Source organism: Geotrypetes seraphini, chromosome 1 (genome assembly GCF_902459505.1).
Source record: "Geotrypetes seraphini chromosome 1, aGeoSer1.1, whole genome shotgun sequence".
Lineage (NCBI taxonomy): Eukaryota > Metazoa > Chordata > Amphibia > Gymnophiona > Dermophiidae > Geotrypetes > Geotrypetes seraphini.
In genome coordinates this window covers 85870155-85896440 of record NC_047084.1, presented here as the reverse complement: position 1 = coordinate 85896440, position 26286 = coordinate 85870155, and the positions used below count along the sequence as shown (strand labels likewise).

Genomic DNA, 26286 nt, shown 5'->3' with positions numbered 1-26286 from the left:
CCGCAATGCGTCCCTAAGAAACCAGAGAATGTCCGGATGATTGGCCAAAGAGCCTCTCAGAGGCTTAGGACCAAAACAAGAAAGATTGGTAATCTGAATCCTCAGAGAAATAATGGCCAGATCCTTTTCCAGTCCATCCTGAAGAAACATGAGAATCAGTGAAACTGACGATAAGGTTGGATCCTCGTTCTTCTGGACGCACTAAGATTGATAACATCTCCAAGCCTTCGTATAGGCTGCCACAGTTGATGTCTTTTTGCTGCATAAGAGAGTAGCTATCACTCCCAAAGAGTAGCCTCTGCAGACTAAGACTGCACACTTGAGAGCCAGGCTGTAGGACCAAAGTGGTCCGGATCCTGCAGCGCAATCAAGTTCTGTGTAAAGAGATGAGGATGACAGGGAAGCCTGAGCCCCTGCTCCAGTTGTAAGCAAACCAGGTCAGCATACCATGGTCACCTCGGCAAGTCGGGTGCCTTGATCTGTCTTAGTTGACGGCCTATCATAAGCCACGGAGGGAAAACATAAAGAAGACCCTCCTGTGGCCAGGGCTGCACTAGGGCGTCCAAGCTCTCACTTCCTGGCTAAAGAACCAATCTCCCTTTTTGTTGGCCACTGACACCATGAGGTAGAATGTCGGATGATCCATTGTTCCTCTATGAGGCTGAAGCCTTTTTGGGACAGGGACCAATCCTTTTGGATCCAGAGTCTGACAGATGAGACAATTTGCCTGTACGTTGTCCACTCCAGCTATGTGTGCCGCAGAAATCGTGAAGAGGTGGCTTTCCGCCTAGCGAAAGAGGAGCTGGGCTTCAGGCGCAGAAACGAACCAGGGCTGCCCAATTCCAGTCCTTGAGATCTGCTGGCAGGCCAGGTTTTCAGGATATCCACAATGACTATGCATGAGAGATTTGCATACCAAGAAGGCAATGCAGGCAAATCTCTCTCATACATGTTCATTGTGAATATCCTGAAAACCTAGCCTACCAGTAGATCTCGAGGACCGGAATTGGGCAGCCCCTATTGACATAGGCCGCTGTGGCATTGTCCGAGAAGATGTGTGTCACCTGATTCCATAAAAAACACAGTGCAGGAGAGCCAAACGAATCGCCTGAAGCTCCAGGCGATTGGCCACTTCCTCTCAAATGGGGACCACTGACCCTGAACTGGACTATCCAAGCAAAGAGCCCCCTAGCCCTACAGGCTTGCATCTATCGTCAGGATTATCCAGGTGGGGACCTGGAGGGGAAGACCCTGGGAAGACCTCCGCCGTCCAAGGAAGCCAGGCATGTAACAGATCCCTCTGTGGACTCCAGCAGGAAATAAGTGCATCCTGCAATGGGCGCAGGTGGGCCCTTGCCCAGAGGACCACATTTGTGGTCACAACCATGGACGCCAGGACCTCCAGGTACTGCGAGGCTGTCAAAGCCAGTTTTCAAGAAGGCACATATCAGCTTTAGCTCCTATTGTCTGGCTTGTAGGAAAGCAACTGGAGACCCTAGGTAAGAGGGGAGGGTCTGAAAAATTATGCAATGAGGCTTCCTACAAGCTGTCTCACGACATGGGATGCATATACCCCCACTTGCCCAGGAATAGAGTGGGATTGTACAAGAAGGGGGCCTTGGTGCATTGTTTGATTAGCTTTCAAAGGTAACCCTTCTTCAAATCAGAAATAAACTAAGGGTGCCAACTGCCAATATATGTAAGTGAAACATCAAAGTATTTTAGTAATAGTCTCAGGAGGAGGTGGATGGGGAAGGTGAAACAAAAGGGGTAGTATGGGCAGGTGACAAGAAGGAGCCTCCAACCTCTGTCTCTGAAGTATCTTGCTCAGATCATTGTGTTATGCAGAGCAGCCTAACGCACATAAAAATGGTGATACCAAAATAAGGGTTTGAAGCACAATGAGAGAAACTATTGGAGAACTAGAGTGAGACTTTTGAAATACAACGAGTATGTGTGAAAGTGAGAGAGACTGAGACTAGGAACAGTTAGACATAGACTATTGGAACATGAGAATGAGGCTTGAAATTCTTTGAAAGAGGCTATTGGAACATGAGAATGAGGCTTGGAATTCTTTGAAAGAGGCTATTGGAACGTGAGACTAAGGCTTGAAATACATTGAAAGAAGCTATTGAAACGTGAAAATGAGGCTTTAAATGCGTCAAACGAAGCTATTGGAAGGTGAGGATGAGGCTTGGAATGCTTTGAAAGAAGCTATTTAAGCTTGAGAACGAGGCTTGGAAAACACAGCCTACCGAATACCAGGCAGAAGCAGAATTGGTTAGTTAATTTTATACAGTATACTTTAGTTCCTTTATTGAAAGTGGCAAATAAACAGCTCTTTTAAATTAAAGGAGATCGGGAAAGGTTATGTAAATGCTCAAATGGAATTTAGTTCTTTGAAATAGAGCCTGCAGACACTGTAAGGGGGGGGGGGTTTCTTGTCAAGCAGTTGCTTGAAATTTTGCACAGAAGGAAGAAAACCCTAATTGTTTATTAAGATGTGGAGTACTGTATGTGCTAAGGATGATGGATCCAAGTACATAGTTCATACATAAATGTCCATCCTGTCATTCTGTGCAAGAAACTCCCCCCAACTCCCCTAAATGTCCTGTTTGTCCAAATTAGATTGTAAGCTCTTCTGAGCAGGGACCATCTGTTCCTTGTTGAATGTACAGCGCTGCAGAAATTATAAATAGTACCATAGTAGTAGTAATGTTAATCCAAGTACATGATTCCATTCATTAGGATGCTTGAAGTATACTCAGCCTTATATGTTTAGTTATTTACCAGTATGTTTAGTTATTTACCTGTATTATTCCATCTTCTGTACCTGATTATAACTCGCCTTACTTCTGTTACCTTGAGCTATTACCAGAAATGTTGTAAGCTAATTTTTTAAAAATTCTCTTCTTCCTACTTCATTTTTTCTGTAACACTACTAGATATTTGCAACTCTGTACACAAACACATAAAAGAGAGTCCTTGCTTGACAGTGGTTAGAATCTATACAAGACAGACAAACAGACCAAATAACAGCAGGGAATTTCATTTATTATGTTATGTTACATAGGTTTTCTATTCATAGTAACATAGTAGATGACAGCAGATAAAGACCTGAATGGTCCATCCAGTCTGCCAAATAGTCATGCTCATTAAACATTCATGGTTATGGTTAAATTGTCTTTTCTTTAATATTTCTGGGCAATTGACCATAGAAGTCCACCCAGTACTGTCTTTAGGTTCCCTCTGCTGCAGTTTGCGACCTTAGAAGTACATGGTTCTAACTGTACTGAAAGTCATTCTCGCAGTTAGAACCTTGTAATCCCATGCATAGACTATTTTCTGTATATAGAACCATGTCATTTCATATGAAATGAAGGAACGGTTAAGTTGCAATAAATCCTCATGAGTGTTGTAACATCTACATGTCAGATAGAACCCGTAAGTCATCGGAGTTAAAAATACTGAAAATTGTCACTTAGAACCCTGTAATTCAAAGGTCGCGAGTTGTCATTGAAGCCCACCCCAGTCTATCCTAACTATTTTGTCATTGGAGCTTCTATCAAAGCCCTCCCCAGCTCATCCTAAACCAAATCACCATATATGGGACACAGACCATGCAGGATTGCCCTGTACAGGCCTTAGTTTGTTTTATACCATTTTCTAATTAGAGAACCTCTTTGTTCATCTCACGCTTTTTTAAATTCTGTCACAGTTTTCATCTTCACAACCTCTCTCGGGAGGGCATTCCAGGCATCTACCACCCTCTCCATGAAAAAGAATTTCCTAACATTACTCCTAAATCTTCCACCTTGCAACTTCAATTCATACCCTCTAGTTTTACCATTTTCCTTTCTCTAGAAAAGATTTGTTTCTATATTAATACCTTTCAAGTATTTATTTATTTCTAAAATTTCTTAACCATCTATAACTAAGCGGTTTACAGCAAAAAACATTCACAATGATTCAAAGAGCAGCATATAACAATACTTTCAGTACACACATTTAACCCACTAAAAATGGCAGGGAACTACAGTAGGATTACATATCATCAATAGTTAATGAATCCAGAGCATTATTCATAGTTCAAATTCTTCTTTAAACATCTCCCTTATACATAGCATCAGAGGAAGGCATCTACATACCCCTGTCCTTCCTCTCCTCTAGATTATACATATTCAGATCTTCCAATCTCTTCATGTACATCTTTGTCGCAAGCCCCATACCATTTTTGTCACTTTTCTCTGGACTGCTTCATTGTTCTACATCCTCAGCCAGATATAGACTCCAAATCTGAACACAGTACTCCAGGTACGACCTCACCAATGACCTGTACAGGGGCATCAACACCTCCTTCTGCTGGTTCTGCCTCTTTCTGTACTTCCCAGAATCCTTCTGGCTACAGCCATTGCCTTGTCACACTGTTTCATCACCTTCAGATCCTCAGACACTATCAGCCCAAAGTCCCTCTCCCCACCCGTGCATATCAGTCTCTCACCTCTCAGCACATACGGTTCCCCTGGATTTCTATTCCCTAAGTGCATCACTCTGTACTTCTTTTCATTGAATTTTATTTACCAAACATTTGACCATTGCTCTAATATTTGCAGATCCTTTTTCATATTTTCCACGCCTTCTAGGGGGTCCACTCTGTTACAAATCTTGGTACCATCTGTAAAGAGGCAAACCTTACCTCATAAGCCTTCAGCAATGTTGCTCACAAATATATTGAACAGAATCGGCCCCAACACCAATCCTTGTGGCATTCCACTACTCACCTTTCCTTCCTCCGAGCGAATTCCACTAACTACCACCCTCTGTCCGTCAACCAGTTTCTAATCCAATTCACCACTTTGGGTTGTAATTTCTGCTGGTCAAGTTTGTTCAAGAGCCTCCTATGAGGAACTGTCAAACTTTGCTGAAATCTAAGTAAATTATTTCTATCGCACTTCCTCGATCTAATTCTCTGGTTACCCAGTCAAAGAATTTAATCAGATTCGTTTGGCAATATTTACCTTTAGTAAAGTCATTTTGTCTCAGATCTTGTAACCCATTTGATTCTAGGAATTTCACTATACTTTCCTTCAGCAACACCAGTCAGGTTTGCAGAATAGTCCTAATAAATATGCATGACAGAGTTTTGCATATAATAGAGGTGACAGACATGCAAAATTTGCTCCATGCATATTTATTAGGACTATCCTGAAAACCTGACTGGCTGGTGGTCCCCTAAGATAGGGTTGGGAGCCACTGATCTATACTGATATATAGTGTCAAATGTGCTGCTAAGTCATATCATCAAAAAATCCCTATTATTTTCTGTTTGACAAATTTTCTCATTTGATTATTTCATAAACAGTGTTTCTGTGCTATAGACAAATGAAACCCTGATTGGCAGGAGATTTGTTGTGCCACTGCCTTTTCTAGTATCTTGGCTATAAATGGCAGGTTTGAGAGAGGCCTATAAATAGCTAAAGCTAACCTTTCTAGGTTTGCCTCCTTTAGTAAAGGATGAATCATAGAACGTTTCCAAGCATCATGAAATGAGCCTTCTGGCAAACTAGAATTCAGAATCCCTAGGCAAATTTGGGAACACGATGACTAGCAGTCCTTAATCAATTTGCACACAATACCGTCTGCTAAAGGCGATGCACCATTTACCAAAGTCAACAGTTTTTCCTAATGAAAGAAAGGGGTCATTGAAGAAAAGTCTGAAAAACAACTGGTGGGGGACATTCCCTTTATTATATGAAACTTGTCAGGGAGTGCTAGTGGGGAAAAACAATGAACACCAGAGTAGTCTGTTTATGAAGAGAGCGAATTTTCTTAATCAGGGAGTTTCCAAAGTCTAGAGGGTCTACTTGATAGTTTTTGATCTGAAAATTGTTCACAAACAATATGATAAAGTTATTTTGAACCATAGTTGGGCTATTAATCTATTAACTTTTGTGTGGTTGGTTTTTGTTTTTTTGTTGTTTTTTTTGTTGTTTTTTTGCAAGAACAGCCATTTGGACACAATGTCCATGGATGTGACTTTTCTGGGAACAGGCTCAGCATACCCATCTCCAACCCGGGGTGCCTCAGCCATGGTCCTCAGGCGTGAAGGAGAATGCTGGCTATTTGACTGTGGTGAGGGCACACAGACACAGTTCATGAAAAGCCACCTCAGAGCAGGTAAGTACACATTAATGTTTCTTTCTTTCTTCCTTTCTTCTCAAATGGTCATCTGGGGGAATTGAATAATCATTGTCTCTTTATGGTGTCTTTGTTAAGATATCTGTAAGTGGAACTTGGAGTAGCCCAATGGTTAGTGCGGTGGGCTTAGAACCCAGGAAATCTGGTTCAATTCCCATTGTGGCTCCTTGTGACCCTGGGCCAGTCGCTTTAAACCTTCCATTGTTCCAGGTACAAAAAAACAGATTGTGAGTCCACTAGGGACAGAGAATTGCCAGAACTACTTCAATTTTACCACAGAAAGGCAGTGTATAAAAGAATCTAATAAATCAAATAAATAAAGACTTGATTAGGTATGTGTATAAAAGTGAGAGACCTATTATTCCTAGAGAGTAAAGGAAATGAAACAGCCCACATGTCAGTTCTGCTGGCACTTTCACTTCTAAGTTGCATGCAAGCTTGGCAGCACAGCAGTGTTTTATTTGCACCATGCGTGCTAATTCCAGTCACACTGGATCTGAGATATTTATTTTATTTAAGCGTTTACCTCACAACGTTTTCCAAGGTGAGTTACATTCAGGTACAGAAGGTATTTTAACTTTCTAGTGTGACGCACACTTTTTTCCTGAACCTTTGGGTAGTCAACTCCTTCCCGCAAGAATTCTTGTAGAGAGCCTCATTGGCATTCTTTTGCTCTGCCTCCCATTCCTTTGAGCTGTCCTCCAGTTCCTCAGTTGTCTCTCTACAAGCAAGTAGGTAGGAGCCTATCTTTTCTGCTTGTGTTTATTTTTCAATTAAATGCATTTGTTCACAAAGTTTTACAGGGTAGACGTAGCAGCCAAAATGGACTCCGCATTTGAATCATCTGTACTGTCAGCAGGCTCCTCTACACCATCCTAGACTCTGGGCACTGCTTTGATACATCCCAAAGATTCCGGAATAAAGTGTCTGTCATACTAGAAGGAATCTTCTTTCTAGCAGACAGACACTTTATTCCTTAAGCCCTCCCTGTCAGATGTTCATTTGTCTGCTTATTGCCTCAGATGTACCAAGGAATCTGGACATCTTGTTTCTTTCCTTTATCCAGTCTTAACAATATAGAGGATGCGACTGCCATGCTGAAGAACTTAGGGGATATCTGTAGAATCCCCCACACTCTTAGTGCAGGTTGTGTTCAGGTTGGCGACTTGTTTGTTTTCACCTTATTATGTATTGCAAATGGTCAAGTTTTTGATTCATATGTTATTTGTTAATGATATGAGCAGATCAGACATATTTCTTGGAGAGCATCATCATACCCCTCCCTATTCTATTTCGTCTGCAGGGCTGTCTGCTTTGGTACGAACTGAGAAATTGAAGGACCGACCAAAGGGATGGGAACAAAAGAATTGCAATGAGGCTCTCTACAAGAATTCTCGTGAAAAGGGGTTGACTACCCAAAGGTTCAGGAATAAAATGTCTGTCCATTAGAAAAAAGATTGCCGAGGTAAGAACCTAATCTTTCCTTGGTACGGTGAAGCACTTTATAAGATAAGTCAATTACTTAACCTATTTAAAAGTTTGAAATAAATAATATTTAAAAATAGTGAATGATTAAGAATGTTTAGGGCCAGTGACGAGTGGACACATAAAGCTCACCGCTATGAGCTTTGTTGAGCGTTTAAGTGGTGTCACTGAGGCCCGGAAGAAAACAAAATGATTTTGAGAAGTTTTAAATTTATATTAACTTGGGGAAAGGTTGTATGATGGCAAATATATGCCAACATATGTCGGAGTAGTAGTAGTATTTACCGTTCTTGGAACTTCTGTGCTGCTGAAGGTGAATTTACTAAAATGTTGACATACAATAATGACAGATATCATTTGTGGCATTTGTTTTAAAATTATTTTAAGGGATCACGTGATGCACTGAGCGCGGGCAGACGACGGCTGCCTGAGCTCCCGGGCCCCGAACCACGAACAGCCCCGTTACCGATCCCCGGGGACGCGGCGGAGGACGACGAGTGATCGCGCGGGGTGTGGGGTGCGCATGGACAGGTTCTTGTCCTCCCCTGCGTCGCCGATGGCCACTCGCACCACCAAAAAAGACCGCGATCGCCCGCAGCTTAGCGTGGACAAAATGGCGCCGGCCCCAACTTCAGCCATCCACCAAATAGCGCCGGAGGCGCTGGCGGCTTTAACAACGGCGGTAACGGCGGCGATGCAACCCGGTCTGGACCGGCTTTCTGATCAACTGTCCAACTTAGAAAACCTACTAACTGAGACTACCCGCAGAACAACTGTCTTAGAGACCCGGGTCTCTGATTTGGAAGATACACAGAGCACCCATGACACTACTTTGCAGGAGCTGCAGGCACTAACAAAAAAGCAAGCAGAGAGACTGGAGGATTTGGAAAATCGCTCCCGCAGGTCCAATTTGCGCTTTTTAGGCATCCCGGAGACAGTGACTGGACCTAACCTGCTACAGGTCCTGGAGGTATGGCTGACAAATACTTTTGCTTTACGGGAGAGCCTGGGCCCGATACGGTTGGAGCGGGTGCATCGACTTGGAAGGGAGCAGGCGCGGGAGGCGCGGCCTCGCATGGTCATAGCAAAAGTCTTGAACTATAATCACAAAGTTGAAATACTGCGAAAATATAAACAACTTCGTGAGGACCTTAAGTTTGAAGATTCGGAGGTGCGCATTTTTCAAGACTACTCCGTGGCCCTGACCGAGCGCAGGAAGCTATTTTACCCGCTTTGTTCATCCCTGGCAGAAAAGAAAATCCGTTTTCTCTTCTTATACCCAGCTACCTTACGTATACAGCATCAGGGTCAATGGCAAGTCTTTGATTCAGCTGTGGAGGCAGCCACTTTTATGAATACTCAAGTGCTCTCTCAGGCGGACCTTACCTGACTGTCTACTCATGGACGCACTCACAGCATTCTGCTTGTTGCACTATGGTTTGGAAATTTTTGGGATGCTTAGATTCCCGAATGCAGGAAGCTCGGGACTCTCTCTTTCTTCTGTTCATACTTGTTGATATGGGTTGGGTTTGTTCAGAACTGCATTCAAGTGGTCACAGTATTGTGTACTTCACAGGATTGAGTACTTCATTTTGCTGTCCACTATCCGTTGAATTGTTACTGGGTTTCTTATGGACCTAATGTTTTTGCTCTGTGGGTGGTTCGGGGCCTGGAGTGGCATTAGTTTGTGATCTCTCACACCTTTAGGACCGCCTTGGGGTGGACCTTTAGTTGTGACTGCCTACTGATGCGAGAGGGGGGTCGACAGGGGGGAGTGGGTGGGGTGGGAGGGGGGGATATGGGGGGGAGTCCTTTGCTATGTTGGAGGTATGTAAGACAATTTTGGAGGCAGGAGAGTTGGAATTCTGCAGTGGGCGGGCATGTGGTATTGCAGATACTTCGACAGGTCCTCAGTAACACATGGCTACCCTGGGTGTGGCTGGGAGCCTGGGGTGGTTGGTTTCAATACACTGTTATTCTTTCGCTAATATTGTCCATCTTCAAAGGTCATAGCTAATTCTCTGCGCCTAATGTCATGGAACGTATCGGGCATTACATCCCCTATTAAACGTACCAAAATTCTAACTCAGCTCAAAAGACATAATGTAGATATTGCATGTTTGCAGGAAACCCGCCTGACGGACGTAGAACATCAGAAGTTGAAGAGGTCCTGGGTGGCTGCAGTCTTTGCAGCCTCTTCCCCTCAAAAACGGGCGGGGGTAGCAATATTAATTCGTAAGACTTTACCCTATACTGCCAGAGTGCTTGTAACTGATCCACAGGGTAGATATGTACTGTTACATTTGACAGTAGGAACTTATTCCTTTTTTCTCTTGAATGTGTATGCACCTAACCAATATGATCATTCTTTCTTTGAGAGTATTACAGCAATGTTATTAGAGCGTGTGGGGGAACCAGTCTACGTAGCCGGAGATTTCAATCAAGTCTTAGACCCAAATTGGGACCGATCTACGCCAGGACCGAACACCAGCGTGTCCCACACTAGGGGTATTCCCTATCTCTGTGCCACTTTAGATCTAGTAGACCCTTGGAGACTTTTACACACCACAGAAAGGGATTACACTCATCGATCCAGGGCACACAATACCCAATCTAGAATAGACTATGTCCTTACTACGAGCAGGGCCTTTCTGAATGTAGATGCGGCAATGATAGGCCCGACTGTGATCTCGGATCATGCGTTGATTTGGATCGATGTGAATGTGGGTTTTAGTTTGCGGGGACCAGTACGCTGGCGTTTTCCTAGTTATTTATTTTCAGATGACCATTTCAAAACTTATTTAACATCTAAGTGGGAAGATTTTCTTGAATTTAATGGTACGCATTGTGACAATCCGACGTTGTTTTGGAGCACCGCTAAGGTAGTGCTCCGAGGAGATTGTATAGCTTATGTTGTAGCGCGAAACCGTCGTTTGTCTAAAGGTATCCTTAACTTAGAGAAGGAACTAACATCCGCTAAACGTCAATATACACAATACCCGACCCGAACTAATAGGGAACGCTTAATATCGGTGGAAGCGACTCTTAATTCATATATACATGAGTGAACAGTCAAAATGCTTCTATATCAAAAATATCGTTACCATCGTTACGGTAATCGGGCTGGGAAATTGTTGGCACGGCTGACTGCACAGGCCAGAGGACATCGATACGTGTTGGGATTGAGGGACGATAAGGGATGTCTACAACATTCTACTGCTCACATTGCCCAAACTTTCCATTCTCACTTTCAGAAGATTTATAGACGCCAGGACTCGGGAACAGTTTCCCTTATTAGGGATTATATAGCAGATTCTGGATTGTTGCCACTCTCTGACCCAGACATAGAATATCTTAATACACCCATTACCCCGAAAGAATTGCAAAATGCAATCCAACGCCAACGGAATTTTACTGCTCCAGGGCCGGACGGCTTCACGGCAGAATTTTATAAGATTTTATCGGTTCAATTAGGTCCCCATTTGCGGGAATACTATTCTCAGACAATACAGGATGAACACTTTCCCGCTGAAGCAAATGAGGCCTTAATCACTCTGATATTGAAACCAGGAAAAGAGAGCGTTGCTCCCGAGTCCTATCGTCCTATTTCTCTTTTAAATGTGGACATTAAAATTCTTTCTAAAATATTAGCCGATAGACTAGCTACTCTTCTCCCAAACATTATTGCACCGGCTCAGGTAGGTTTTGTGAAAGGCAGACAGGCGGTGCATAATGTTCGAAAGGCCATATTATCACTGGCCCATACACAATCCCATAATACACAGATGTTGCTGCTTAGTTTAGACGCAGCCCAAGCTTTCGATCAAGTAAATTGGGATTATTTATTTGAGGTGTTGGACTATATGGGGATGACAGGTTGGTACGCCAGAGCGATACGCACATTGTACTCGACACCGAGGGCGAGATTGCTTGTTAATGAGCTCATTACAGCCCCTATTTTAATTGAAAGGGGTACCCGACAGGGGTGCCCTTTGTCTCCCCTCCTCTTTTTGCTATACCTGGAGCCCTTTCTCCGGACAGTGACTCTGGACCCTGATATAGTGGGAGTGAACTTTGGGAAATGCACTATTAAAGTGCTAGCTTTTGCAGATGATTTATTATTTACACTGACTAACCCCACGCATTCTATTGCGCATCTGCTGCAGGCGTTAAGGGAATTTAGATTCTACTCGGGCTTTACTTTGAATTATCAGAAATCTATAGCTCTAGCTAGCCCGGCGGCTCTACAGCAGACATGGATGGGAGAGTTTCCTTTTGCATGGGCGACAACGTCGATTCGCTATTTGGGAATATGGATTCCCAGAGACCTCAAAACTCTTTATGACAATAACATTAATCCCCTCCTGCAGGACACCTTACAATATTTACAAAATTGGTCCTCTTTCCCACTCTCAGTAGCGGGACGGGTGGCTCTTTTTAACATGGTGCTCTTTCCCAAGTGGTTATATCGTTTTCAGGTGTTACCAATCCTCCTCTCCTATACTCATAATGCACGTTTAATTAAAGGCTTACAATGTTTCTTGTGGGGGGGTAAACGTCCCCGTATGCAATTTTCTAGGATGTGCTTACCCAGGGAACGAGGGGGCTTTGGTTTATTGAATGTCCGTTGGTACGCATTGGCATGCCAGATGCGACATCTCAATGATTGGTTTAGGGGGACATCAGATTTCTCTGCGACTCCCTTGGAATTATCTTTGTTGGCTCCGTACCATGTAAGCTATTTCTTGCATGTAGCGGACCCACAGATCCGTCCTTTGGTGTCTCCCTACCCGATATTTGCGCCGGCGCGGCGCACATGGAAGTGGGTATGTAAAACAGCAAAGTTGTCTTCTGAGGTTTCCTGCTATTTACCCATCCAGGGCAATGGAGCCTTTCTGCCTGGACTGCAAAATACATCCTTCCAGAGGTGGAGCAGGCTGGGATTACAATATCTTTTCCATCTGTTTCTGGAGGAGGGGAGAATAGCCACCTTTGCGGAATTACGTCAGACATTTGATCTACAGCCAACTGACTTTTTTGCTTATTATCAAATCCGACATTATGCTCAGTCTCTACCTGGGGAACACCTAACTGAAGCTACCCGGGAGGCCCTCTCGGAACTTTTCAGTCTTTCTGCACAACAGAGGGTTCCGCTTCGTTTTCACATTGTGGGAGTCCGGGACTGTCAATCGGGCACTAATTTGGCCATCTTGGCGACAACATGGGCAGAGGACTTACAATGCACTTTAACAGACCAGCAGTTGCAGCGGGTTTTGAAAAATATTCAGAAGGTCTCTCCTAACATTACGCATTGGGAAATGCAATTGAAGATAGTCTTGCGACTCTACATCCCGCCGGAACGAGCAGCTCGGATGGGGATTACAGCATCTCACTCCTGCCCGAAATGTGATCAGGATCACGCTTCTTTAGGCCATATGCTCTGGACTTGCCCTAAAATTTTACAGTTTTGGAGATATTTGGGGCACTACATTACGACGCTATGGGGGAGGCGATGGCTTCCACAACCAAGAGCACTATTCGGATTTTACAATATAGCCACGCCTAAACCCAAAGGCATGTCAGCTTTCCTCACTAGAGCGATTTTGATGGGGAAAAAAGCAATACTTACGAACTGGCTGTCCCGTGATCCCCCATCTTATGCACAGTGGCGATCCCTGATGATAACCCATGCGACACTGGAACGCAGAATGGTGGGAGCCCTGGATCGTGGCCTTGGTCGTAGATTCAGTCTGACCTGGGAATGTTTCTGGCAGGATCTCACTCCGCATGCCCGCAGCAGATTATTGAACCTCTAAGTTTGACTCTTGCTCTCCATTTTTGTTGTAGTACTGGATTCCTGGGGTGGGAAGGGATATGGGGGGGGGGAGGGGGGGCGGACGGTTGATAGTTGTTCTGTTTCATACCAAAAAACCTACGCTGTTTGTACTGGTGTGCTTTACTAATTTTATAATAAAAACTATTTGAATATAAAATTATTTTAAACTCTGGATTGTATACGTTTTTTCTTTCTTTTTTTAATAAATTTTGAATACATTTACAATATCCAATAATTCCAAAGGAAAAAAGGAAAACAAGTAAATAAATCAATACATAATCAAACTATACAAACATAATACCTTTTAAGCCCACATTAATAGGGAACACATAATGCTATTTCTATCAAATAAATTCAGGAAAATAAAGGACAATAATTCTCGATTCAAACTAGAGAACCTTGAATCATTCCTTAAAATAGGATATTTTAAAATATTTTAAAATCGAAACAACAGACTATTTGGGTAAACTCCAAGATACAAATAGGCGGGTTTAAGGTTGTCTGGAAAGATTGGATTAAAGCAGGTATAAGATCATTAACGGAAGTAATTGATAATGGTAAGATGCTTGAATTTTCACAATTGCAACATAAATATGGTCTGAATAAAAAACAAAGTTTTAAGTGGTTGCAATTGAAGCAGGCTATTCAGGTGGGGTTCCCTGAATGGAAATCTTTAAATGATCATTACAGCTTAGAATTCTTATGTTTCCAGGCAGATTTTCTGGGTCATCAGGCCGCAAAGTGGTATAAAATTATATCTAATTATTTGAATAAGAAGCCTAAAAATGGATTAAGAGATATTTGGAGCATTGAGATTAAGCATCAGATTAATGCATCTCAATGGCCACATATTTGGTCTTGGAGAATTAAAGGTACGATGTCAGCATCTATTAGGCAAACATGGTTCTTTTTGTTGCATAGAGCATTCTGGACCCCTACTAGATTACAAAAATTAGATTGCTCTAAGTCTAATAGATGCTGGCATTGTAAAATTGAAGTTGGAACTTTAGACCATCTTTTATTTTATTGTCCACGTATTCAGGCATTTTGGATATCAATCTGGGATCAAGTCAACATATTGATGGAGAGTCATGTGGCATTATCCTATGACACAGTGGTTTTTGGAATGTGTATGAGGGCCAAATGCCAAATATCTGCAGCAAACAATAAATTATTGATGATTCTTACTGGTGTGGGAATTCAGCAAATAACAACTAATTGGAAAGACTGTTCTAGACTGAATTGTAGTTTCTGGTGGAACTCAGTTTGTCATATGTACAAGATGGAAAGATTTCTTGCAATACAAAGGGGGTATTTTAAAAGGTTTCAAGAGGTGTGGAGGCCATTAATTGATTATTATAATGATTAAGATTTATTCTTTTTCCTTAGGGGATAATTTATAGAAATGGGGTGGGGTGGGGGGGATAGGATAATTTAGTTAGCTAGCGATATATTTCAACTGATTAATGGATATAAGAAACATGGTATATAGGTATGAATAGAAAAGGAAAGAGGGTAAATTTATTGGAAATATGTTGTTATGAAATATAAGGGGATATATGTACTATGATGAGATATATATTGTTGTGCATTACTTTGTATAATAAAATAAATAAAGAGTTTGAGGAAGAAAGGGTGGGGGGAGGGACAGATTTAATGTAAGATTAATTGTATTATGAAAGAGGGATGTACAAGTATGTATAAGTTTGGATGAAATATTTTGTTGATATGGGAAGGGATGGGAGGTGGATGGGGGTATTAAAACATGTATAATAATATTGTTTAAGAATGTCAAGTGAGTTATGTGAATTAATTGTAATAATATTGTACACTTGTTGAAAGAAATAAAAAGGAATAAAGATTAAAAAAAAAAATAAAAAAAAAATAGGATATTGTTAATTCTAATTTCTCCTCATATTCTCAGTTAAATGAAACAAATCTCATCTCTCATTTTTGTTTTCTTGCAACCAAAAATTGTTGTAATTGTATAGGATCCCAAAAAGCGTACTCAACATCCTGTAATTTAACTAGACATTTACAAGGAAATTTCAGATAGAAAGATGCATCCAGGGCCAAAACTCTATCCTTCAATTTCAGAAATTCCTTCCTCCTCATTTGAGTGGTCCTGGATACATCTGGAAAAATCCTAACCAAATCCCCACAAAATTTCATTAACCTATTTTTAAAGTAAAGTCTCATTATCAACATTTTATCCATCTCACTCAAGCATGTTATTACCAGGGTGGACCGACTCTGAATCACATCCTGTGTATCTTCTAAAAATTCAGTCAAGTTTACCTCTGGTGTGGTCAGATGGTCCATCTCCTGGGCAGATTCAAGTTTTTTGGGAGGAATGTAATAATAAGTATACATTTTTTCTAAAGCAACTTGGCTGTAAATAAAGCATTCCTTGAAACGTTTCATTCTATCCAGAGTATTGAGTTTGTATATAATAATTGTTCTGTGTTTATCACCAATGGTAATTCTTTGCATATTTTGATTCATAGGTAGAATTACTAAGATCTTCATAAGCCATCTGCACGGGGATCATTTATTTGGACTTCCTGGCTTGCTGTGCACAGTGAGCCTTCAGAGTTGTCCTACTACTGTTAAGCAGCCCGTTGAAATCTATGGGCCAGTTGGATTACGGGACTTTGTTTGGAGAAGTTTGGAAATTTCTCACTCACAGCTGCTTTTCCCCTATGTTGTTCATGAATTGGTGCCCACACCTGATCAGTGCCCTGCAGAGGAATTTAAGGACTTGTCTGCTAAAGATGTTGACTGTAAGGAGGTGCAAGGAAGGACTGTTCATTTGGATCCTACAGACGAGTCCTACTTGCTGTTTCAGAACGAAGATGTCGCTGTGAAAGCGTTCCAGCTCTTTCACCGCATACCTTCATTTGGGTTCGTAGTAGAAGAGAGCCCGCGTCCTGGCAAACTTGATGTGCAGAGGCTGAAGGGATTTGGTAATTGAATTCTTTTCATTTATTTTCAAAGGGAAGAAGGTGTTTGTGTTCTCACATGAGCCAAAACACAGGTGTTTGGGCTATTTTTTCCCTGCAAAGTGCACTTTTGCAAAGCCCACTTTATGTATGCTTATAAACTTTCATGCAACATGAAAGTTAGGTAAGTTTTGTATTAACTGCTGCGACGCAAAATCATGCAAAACAGCTCATTAATGTAAAAAAAAAAAGTGAAAAGAGTTGTACTTGTTCTGAAGAATTAGAGGGTCCTCCAAATCATCTCCCATCAGGGAAAGTTGTCAAACACCCTGGTGGCTTCATGAACTGAACCTGACACCCCCCCACTCCCCCACCCCCATCCCCAACCTGATGCAGGCTTTACATATTTAAAGTTGCCCTAAGACCTACTCCTTTCAAAATACTACCCTTCCCATAGAAAAGTGTTGGCCTGTCCCCATCACCTCCCCCCCCCCCCGATTTGCCCCAGGAGTACAGAGGTGATGGGGACCTTAGTAACCCGTTCTGAGCTCGTTGGGGAGAAGGATATAGAAAACAAATTAAAGAAATAAATACAATAAATAGCGACCTCTAAAGTTGATCTCGCATTACTACCACTAGGGGTAAGAGTGCCAAATAAGACACTGTTTACATTTTTTTAGCTGCTTTTCATGTTGAACAGGCCTATTTATTGTATTCCTTGGCTCTTGACACAATTTAATTTTGAAAGTTAGAGGTAATGCCTTTTTGAGGACTGCATACTACAAACTAGTTCACAGTGCAAGTGTTTTTTTTCCTGGTGTAAAGTTTTGGCCCTGTTACATTTCCTGAAAAGAAGCAGTTGGGAGACATGACTATGCTTGATGCCAATCGATGATATTCCAGAAGCCTTTATCTGCTAGTGTGGCTCTCCCTACTTGTACCTATCTCTGTTTTATCACAAATAATGACCCCAAAACACTTACGAATAATATTTTCTTTGACTTTCTCTGTAAACATCTTTGTACTTTTTTGCTCTAGTTAGGTTTTTGAACTATTCTATGTTGAGTGATTTGGTTTTGCAACTATTACCAGCAGGTTTACTGATCAAAATAATGATGTATCCTGGGATGCACCGCGTGGGGCAGGGCACTGCTGTTTTGAAGACAAAGGTGCTAGAGACAGCAGTGACTGGGCATCACTCCTGCCTCACTTAAGGTATTGGGTCGGGGGTCGGGGGGTTAGATAAGGGATCGGTTAGCTTAGCAGGGTTTAAAAAAGGTTTGGATAATTTCCTAAAAGAGAAGTCCATAGACCATTATTGAGATGGCTTGGGGGAAATCCACTGCTTAATCCTAGGATAATCAGCATAAAATCTGTTTTACTATATGGGATCTAGCTAGGTACTTGGGACCTTGGTTGGCCACTGTTGGAAACAGGATTCTGGGCTTGATAGACTTTTGGTCTGTCTCGATATGGCAATTATGTTCATGGGGTGGGTGCCACTAGACACCGACAACATTTTTTGAAGTGTGTGTGTGTGTGTGAGAGAGGGGGGTGGGGCTCTGTAAATAGCAGGAGAAGGGAGTATTGCAATCTGGGGTTGAGTGCTTTGTAGAGAGAGGGTGGTGCTAGACATCCATTCCTCTCAACCAGCCCATTTACGCTGCCCTAGACCTGGTAAAAAGTTTTCTATTCACAATGCCCAGGTAAATTTTTTTTTTTTTTTTTTTACCTGCCTGGCTACAGAATCCATAATGACCACATTATCATGCATTTTAATACAGTGTGTGGTAAGAGTTTCCGTACAAGTTAATATCCATGCTGAAACCCTTTTCTGCATTGCTCAGCCAGTGAAACCTGTAGTTAAGCAGTGTTAAACCTATATTAATATAACATATGAATTGCCATACTGGGACAGACTGAAGGTCCATTAAGCCCAGTATCCTGTTTCCAACAGTGGCCAACCCAGGTCCCAAGTACCAGGCAGAAACCCAAAGAGTAGCAACATTCCAGAGCTGAGCTTGTGATGTCATAATGCCTCATTCCACCAATGTCTAAGAACCAGCCTCATCAGTGATGTCACAATGGCTTGATTATTCTATACTTGACTCACATAAGAACATAAGAATTGCCATACTGGGACAGACCGAAGGTCCATCAAGCCCAGTATCCTGTTTCCAACAGTGGCCAACCCAGGTCCCAAGTACCTAGCTAGATCCCAAGTATTAATGTTTTCTGCTTTGGCCATACTGTCAGATAAACTAACCTATCATTTACATATGAATACTAATTTTCTTGCCTTTTATTACTCTAGGTATTGAACCTGGACCTTTATGTAGTAAACTGAAAAATGGAGAGAGCATTGTTCTGCAAAATGGAATAACAGTTTCTCCTTCAGATGTTTTGGGAGATCCTATCCCTGGAAGAAAAGTGTGCATTCTAGGTGACTGCTCTGGTCCTGTGGGAAATGGAGGAATAAGACTATGCTTAGAAGCTGATCTCTTCATTCATGAAGCAACACTAGATGACACCCAGACTCTAAAGGCCACTGAGTATGGCCACAGCACCCCTACGATAGCAGCGAAATTTGCAAAATTATGCAATGTTAAGAAGTTGGTTTTGACACACTTCAGTCAGAGATACAAGCCAGCTGGTCTAGCTGGAGAAGGGGATGATGATGTCACAGAATTAAAAGGACAGGCAGAAGCTGTACTTGATCAGCAAGAACTGATTTTAGCAGAAGATTTTATGACAATTGAAATACCAATGAAAAAGCAAACAAGATGATCTTGTTAATCTGCTAGCAAGTTAGGTCTTGCTTCAAACGCAGCCTAGTTACAGCACTGCATGTTATCTTGCATAGGACCTGGCATTGATTGCTGTAGTATTTCTTCTGTGCATTAGGCTGACAGAAGATGCTGTGGAAACAGTAAACACAGCCCAGGAATGGGAATTTGTTATTGTCAAACAGTGATGTGCTAAGCATAGCCAGTAGGTGAACACACAGTACATTCCAGAGGGTGCTCTGCTCTTTGGCTTATGGACATGAATTTGTACTGCAGCAATTGGGCTAAGTGGATAATAAAGGATCGAGTCTGAAATAAATAAAAACAGAATTACAACTTTTTGTTTCTCAACAGTTTCTCAATTCATTCAATATTTGGGTTTAATTTTCATTAATTGGTGTTCTGAGCATTGAGATCAAGTGTCTTTTACTCATGAAATTTCTTACATAATTTTTTCAGTTCCAGAAGTGATCTCTCCTCTGTGACACATTCCTGTCTTAAGAGAGTGCATGTAGGGCCTAAGTGATTCGGCTCCATCAGGCCCTCCCCTGAGATGTTTGATGAATGGTTGGGAGAGGGGCTGATCCAGGAGAGTGAGTGCTGTACCTTCTGGCCTTGTGCCATTGTCTCAACACAGGCTGCTACAGATTCCACCCCACTATTATGTACAAAGGAAAAATTATGCCTTCTCTGATAATTTTCTTTTCTTTAGTCAGCAAAACCATTCTGCCCAAATGGATTGTTCTGGTTCAATGTGTCTAGGAGTCCTGACTATAGGTAATATCCCCCAAATCGCAAGTTGTATGCAGAAGAATTAAATTTACATTCTTCAGCTCTGCCCCCTTCAGTTTTTCCTTCTGCAAGCAAGTTGAGAAGATGTTCTGATCTACTTTGATAAATTAGTTTTTCTTATTTTGGGGTGTTTCTCTGAATCCGGAGGTTTTTTGGTGCTCAAGAGGTTCCCAGTGACCCTGGGCCAGCTCTGCCTGGGAGGAGGAAAGAAGTCTGCAGCTAACAAGGAAACCCTCAGGTTGCACTTGTTGGAGCTCGGGGTCCGTTCCCCGGGTAGCAGGCTTGCAACCTGATTTGTCAGGTCCTTGAGTGCAGTCTAGTTTAGCCTCCACATGGTGGTCTTGTCGGGCTTTGGCGAGTGCTGGCTGCGTTTTCCTTCCCCCTTGTTGCATGAATCCATGGGGATTGAGGTCTCAGTGTGTCTTTGCTCCAACTGGCAGCCTGAAGATCACAGCACATGGACTTGATTTGGCTGACTGAGGCAGTCTTTTCCAGATTCCAGCTCCTTTGACAGCTGAAGCAGGCTACCACCAGCACAGATGGACAATGAGTAAGGCTATTGTAGCCTATGGGAAAATGGGGGGGGGGGGGTCCTAAAATTGCATGTTTAAAGCATTTCTGAGGCTGGACATAGGGTCCCCTGCCTCCAAAAACTCTTTCCCAGAATCTTTTGACCTTTGGTTTTCCCAGGCCGTTTTTGGCACAAACACGCTGCTGCAGTGGCCATCTTGGATTTCCTAATTTTTGTTTAAAAGTCTCCAGCTGTCCTTCAGGCGGTGATATCCCTATTTCATGCTAGATTTGTGCTGCATAGTCGGCTGAGGAACATCTGTACGCCACGTGTTGCAGGGCATGTGAGGGAGGGGTGGGAACCTTGGCTTAGCCTCTTCTGGTACCTCCAGTGCTGCGGGATCACAGATGGCTCCTTTGTGAAAAAATCCCCTCTAGAGCCTCTGGATAGTGATCGGGCAAAGCGTAGATGCGTGGACACCATGGAGCCCAAGAAGAGACCGCAGGAAGCCCTGAAGGGGTCCTTGAAGCCTTCTAGTCAGGGCTTTACTCCTTTTCTGTAGCACAAGGGCAGGGTAAGGAGGAAGACTGCTGCTACGTATCCCTCCTTACTCCACTAGAATCTAGCATCAGGGATAACATAGGGCTGTTGCCGCCAGGAGGAAGCTGTGCCCCAACACTCCTGCACCAATTCTTCAGCCATTAAAAGGCCTGCAGCAAGGCTGGCCTTTCCCACATGCAGGCCCTGCAAAGGGCTTGTTGCAGCCCTTTGCGTGAACAGAGGAGGACTGCGGATGTCAGAGGAGGCTGCACATACAGGTATCTGCTCTTAGATGTATGCTACTGGTCTATTGTTTATCCTTGCCTCTGAGATCCACCAAATGATCATGTAAACAAGAAACAAGTTAGCAGAGGGAAGATTCATCCTAACAGGTAAGTTCTGATAAGAACAGATCTTCTACTCTTACCTTGATTCATACTAGTAAATACACTTCTCCCTCCGTATCCACGGGGGTTAGGTGCAGAGCCGGACTGCGAAGTGTGAAACACCATGAATAACTTCTCGGCCAGCTCTGACCCACCCCTGCATCCCTCCCGCCTTCCCCCCGGCATCCTGGACCTTACCTGATGGTCTAGCAAGTTTTTGAGGCAGGAGCGATCTTCCTACGCTCCTGCCCTGTGCAGATCACTCATAGGAAATGGCTGCCATGAGCTCCCGTAGTCTCTGACTACGGGAGCTCACGGCAGCCATTTCCTATGAGTGATCTGCACGGGGCAGGAGCGTAGGAAGATCGCTCTTGCCCTGAAAATTCGCTAGAGCATCAGGTAAGGCTTAAAAATAGCTGAAAAAATTAAAATCACCCCCCCCAAAAAAAAATTAAAATCACCCCCCCCAAAAATAAAATAAAATAAACAAGATGCTAGGAATTATTAAAAAAGAGATGGTTAACAAAACTAAGAATGTTATAATACCTCTGTATCGCTCCATGGTTCGACCTCAGCTAGAGTACTGCATTCAGTTCTGGTCTCCTTATCTCAAGAAAGATATAGCGGCACTAGAAAAGGTTCAAAGAAGAGCGACCAAGATGATAAAGGGGATGGAACTGCTCTCATATGAGGAAAGACTAAAGAGGTTAGGGCTCTTCAGCGTAGAAAAGAGACAGCTGAGGGGAGATTTGACTGAATCTACAAAATCCTGAGTGGTGTAGAACGGATTCAAGTGGATCGATTTTTTACTGCATCAAGACTTGCAAAGACTAGGGGACACTTGAAATTACAGAGTAATACCTTTAAAACCAATAGGAGGAAATATTTTTTCACTCAGAGAATAGTTAAGCTCTTGAAAGCAGTATATACTAATGTTTGAAGTATGGGAAACATGATTCTGGCTGTAGAAGCTGGGAGGGGGGTCCAGCAGGAGGGGTTGGGCACCTTCCTGCGGGTAATGTTCGGAGGGGGGGATCTGGGTCTACCGGCAGGAAGGGTTGAGCACCTTCTTGCCGGCAATCATCGGGGAAGGTGGGGGGTCTTTCGGCAAGCGGGGTTGAAACAGTGCTAGTTTTTAAAATTTTACGGAAAACCTGAAAAGAAATACATGACCATATCTGAACAGGAAAGTCATTCCGTAGTGCAGTCAATAGGAAGGAAAAAGATCAAGCAATTTTGTTGGTTGATCGAGAACCTTTGACCGAAGGAAAGATAACATGTATATGAATAGTTTGACACTATTTGTTGATTTGGCACAGTACGTCTTCCAGATTCACAGAGGTTTTTTTTTTCAGTTCCTCTGCATCATCACCCTTGAAAACACAGAAGGTTTAGGTAGATCTTTTACACCTTCTTCCGTAAAGACCGAATCAAATCATTCACTCAGTCTCTCTGATATGGTCTTATCCTATTGGATTTTTTTTTAAAAAATACTTTAATAAAAATGATTTAAGTACAAAATCATAACTATTTGAGGCTTGTGCGTTTGGAATCAGACTGAACTCGTGAAGGGGCCAAACTAGGTTGAACCTCTCTCACTTCTCTGCATTCCAGTACAGTTTACTTCAGTTATAGGGCAGTAGCAGCAGCATGACAGGCTGGCCTGGGCCTGACCAGCCCCTGGGTCTTCCCTCTGCCACATCCTGCTGCCTCTGATGTAACTTTCTGTGGGTGGTATGTGGCGGTGGAAAGAGCCAGGGGCTGACCAAAGGGTGACCAACATAAACATTACAGGACCGCAGGGGAATGATTGGTGAGCGAGTAGTGCTGAACCTGTGTCACAGGGGCCGCCCACCAAAGCAGTTTGGCTCAGGATGTTACTATTCCTTGAGCCACTATTCGCTTCAGTAATTCAGCACAACCACACTTGCTCTAGAGCAGGGGGTCCCCAAAGTCCCTCTATGAGGGCCGAATTCCAGTCGGGTTTTCAGGATTTCCCCAATGAATATGCATGAGATCTATGTGCATGCACTGCTTTCAATGCATATTCATTGGGGAAATCCTGAAAACCCGACTGGATTCAACCCTCAAGGAGGGACTTTGGGGACCCCTGCTCTAGAGACTTACGCACGAGCCAGCACTATCTTGCCCGTGGAGTTAGCCACATGGAGGGGAGGGGGGCAAAACGCGGATCTGACGGATCTTAACTGCACATCATTAAAAATCTGAGGTCCGTGGCACTTTTACTCTCAGCATAGGTTATGGCAGGGGTCTCCAAAGTCCCTCCATGAGGGCCGAATCCAGTCGGGTTTTCAGGATTTCCCCAATGAGATCTATGTGCATGCACTGCTTTCAATGCATATTCATTGGGGAAATCCTGAAAACCCGACTGGATTCGGCCCTCAAGGAGGGACTTTGGAGACCTCTAGGTTATGGCTCTGACAGGCATCTATGACACTTTAGCTCTGACGGATCCTAATGCTTTGCCCTCCCTGCGCCGAGACTAAAAGTGGCAAAAGCTGTGCCACTTTTAGTCTCAGCATAGGGAGGGAGAAGCATTAGGGTCGAGGTCTGTCAGAGCCATGACCTAGGCTGAGACTAGTGCCACAGACCTCAGATTTTTAAGGACTTGCAGGTGAGGTCCGCGTTTTACCTCCTCCCGCCACACGCATGAAACAGTAGGGGGGTTGGGTGATATCTGATGCTACCGGCCCTGCCGTTCACTCAGAGGCTCGTATATTAATTACCACGGGAACCCCACAGGAATGACTTCAAACCCCGCCCCCCGTGTAAACTCTCTAACAGCATCCCGCCCCTCCTCTGACGCAACTTTTTTCAATTCCCCCCCAGCGTCCCGCCCCGCCCTTCTTTTCCGACGTAACTTCCTGTTTCCTATAAGGCGGGACCCATCGGAGGGGGAAGCGAAGTTGTGTCAAAAGAGGGGGGACGGGGTGCCGGAGAAGGACAGCTGCGGGACTGGTGGTGGGATATATACGAGTTTGATGGTAGGTGCTGGGCTCGTGGACAGGGAGGATTTGGGGGGGGGGGGGGTCCGTGAGGAGAGGAGGCCAGTCCCATCACCCCCCCCCTTGCGTGTGAGAGTAGCCAAGTGTGTGCGCGCGCGAGAGTTTGGCATCTGACAGTGTGAGAAAAGATTGCTCCCTAATCTCGGAAGCTTTCTAGTTATGTTCTGCAAACCTTTCTTGAATGCAAAATCTGTGCTAACAATTAAACATTTAAATAACGGTTTATGCTCTTAGCTGAAAACCACAGGGATTCTAGAGAAGGACATTTTATGGGGGGAGGGTTGCATTAGATATCTAGCGGAGGCTTTTTTTTTGTTTGTTTTTGAGAGTGTAAAATCTCGGTTCTGCTCGAAGCTACTTACCACAAAAGTGTGTTTCGGTGTGGGCTTGTTCTGAATGTCGGCAGCAGGTGAGTGAGGAGCTACGAGTCTCAGCTGGCCTTCGGAGTTGCAGTGTTTTCACTGAACGGAAGATTTTTTTCTTATTAGTTAGGACTTAAGCACACCTGCAGTATATAATAACGTATTTATACCACCCAAGGATGATAATGTATTTCCAGGAGCTGAATTCCATGTCCATATTAGATTGTAAGCTCTTCAGAGCAGGGACCGTCTATTACATAGTAAATATACAGGGCTGTATATGCCTTTTAGCGCCATATAAATGATAAATAGTAGTAGTGTCTATTTGAGTTTTTTGGATGTGTTTGTATGCATAGTATGGGGTTGCTTCTTCCTTTTTTAAAAATAACATAATGAACATTATCTCTGGTTTTTAAGCTCCAGGTTGTTTGTTTTGGTTGGGGTTTTTTTTTTGTTTTTTTGCTGTCTTTCTGTCATTCCTTCACTAACACATATGAAAGGGAATAATGGCTCATTGTCAGTAGGAGTGAGGTAAAAATAACCTAATTTAGTGGGAGATCAGCTCACTTAGCAACACTGATCTGACAGTCTGAATTTCACAAGATCGGCACCAGAGTGCATGTATCTGTGGGGGTGCTGTATTTCTTTCTTAGCTTAGCATTGTATGTATGTATTTGTACATTTTGTTATACCATAAATTATTTAATGACATCAAGGAAGTGTACAGTTCAAGTATAGAAATTAAAAAGACAAAAAGGGAGGGAATTGAAGATAGTCATAACACTGCCATTACTATAACTGAGACAAAAAGCTTTCTGCAAAAAAATAATAGGATTTAAATGCTGCCTTAAATTTAGGATAATAAGAAATAAGTAGATATCAAAGGGGAGGTTATTCCACAACGGTGGTGCAGTAAAACAAAGGGCTGCGTGTCTAGAGTTATCAAGCCAGTAGAGAGTGGCAGTACAGTTGGTCAGGATGCCCTTACCCCCTCTCAATGCATATGCTTGAATTGCATTGTTTCCTGGAAAAATTGAGGCTGGGGATCGTGGGTTTCACTACTGCTGCTGCTGGATGTTGCTGGTTTTGAAGAAACACTTATAGGTATGATCAGGAAATGATCACTCAGCATCAAAAGCTTAGGTAGGTGGAGAGCCTTTTCTAAGATGACACTTCTGACATAGCACTTGTGATAGTTTTGGACTGAAACTATTGATCCAAATTGTACCAAAATGGCTTGTTCTCAGCATTGGTTATAGTTCCTTGCAGGCCTCAGAGTTTAACATGTATCCTGGGATAAAATTCCATTTTGCATCTATTTGCACAAAGTTTCTTGAGCATGACAATAACTGTTTATATTATAAAGTTGAATTTCTTTTCACCTTTTTTCATGCAGTGTTAAAATCTTTTGATTTTTATCTA

General features: G+C 43.0%; 2 protein-coding genes across 4 annotated transcripts in view; both read left to right on the top strand.

The window, feature by feature from the left end:
• The first annotated feature begins 2139 nt into the window (after positions 1-2139).
• ELAC1 (elaC ribonuclease Z 1) lies at positions 2140-19587 on the top strand. 2 transcript variants are annotated; one of them, XM_033929227.1, is made up of 4 exons: positions 2140-2280; positions 6008-6177; positions 16027-16485; positions 18776-19587. In XM_033929227.1, exons 2-4 carry the CDS (start codon positions 6021-6023, stop codon positions 19246-19248), a joined length of 1089 nt encoding a protein of 362 aa, XP_033785118.1. In that variant the 5' UTR covers positions 2140-2280; positions 6008-6020; the 3' UTR covers positions 19249-19587. The 2 variants fall into 2 exon arrangements, with proteins under 2 accessions (XP_033785118.1, XP_033785119.1); XM_033929228.1 differs by having other exon boundaries at positions 2231-2280; positions 6003-6177.
• Positions 19588-24329: 4742 nt separating this feature from the next.
• LOC117355577 (mothers against decapentaplegic homolog 4-like) overlaps positions 24330-26286 on the top strand; it is a 110095-nt gene continuing 108138 nt past the window's right edge. The window contains exon 1 of one of the 2 annotated variants that reach the window (XM_033934333.1): positions 24330-24481. The gene's annotated coding sequence lies outside the window, so the exon portion shown is untranslated. Of the gene's footprint in view, positions 24482-24889; positions 24912-26286 lie in introns of those variants that run through there. The other variant, XM_033934337.1, reaches the window with a different exon arrangement.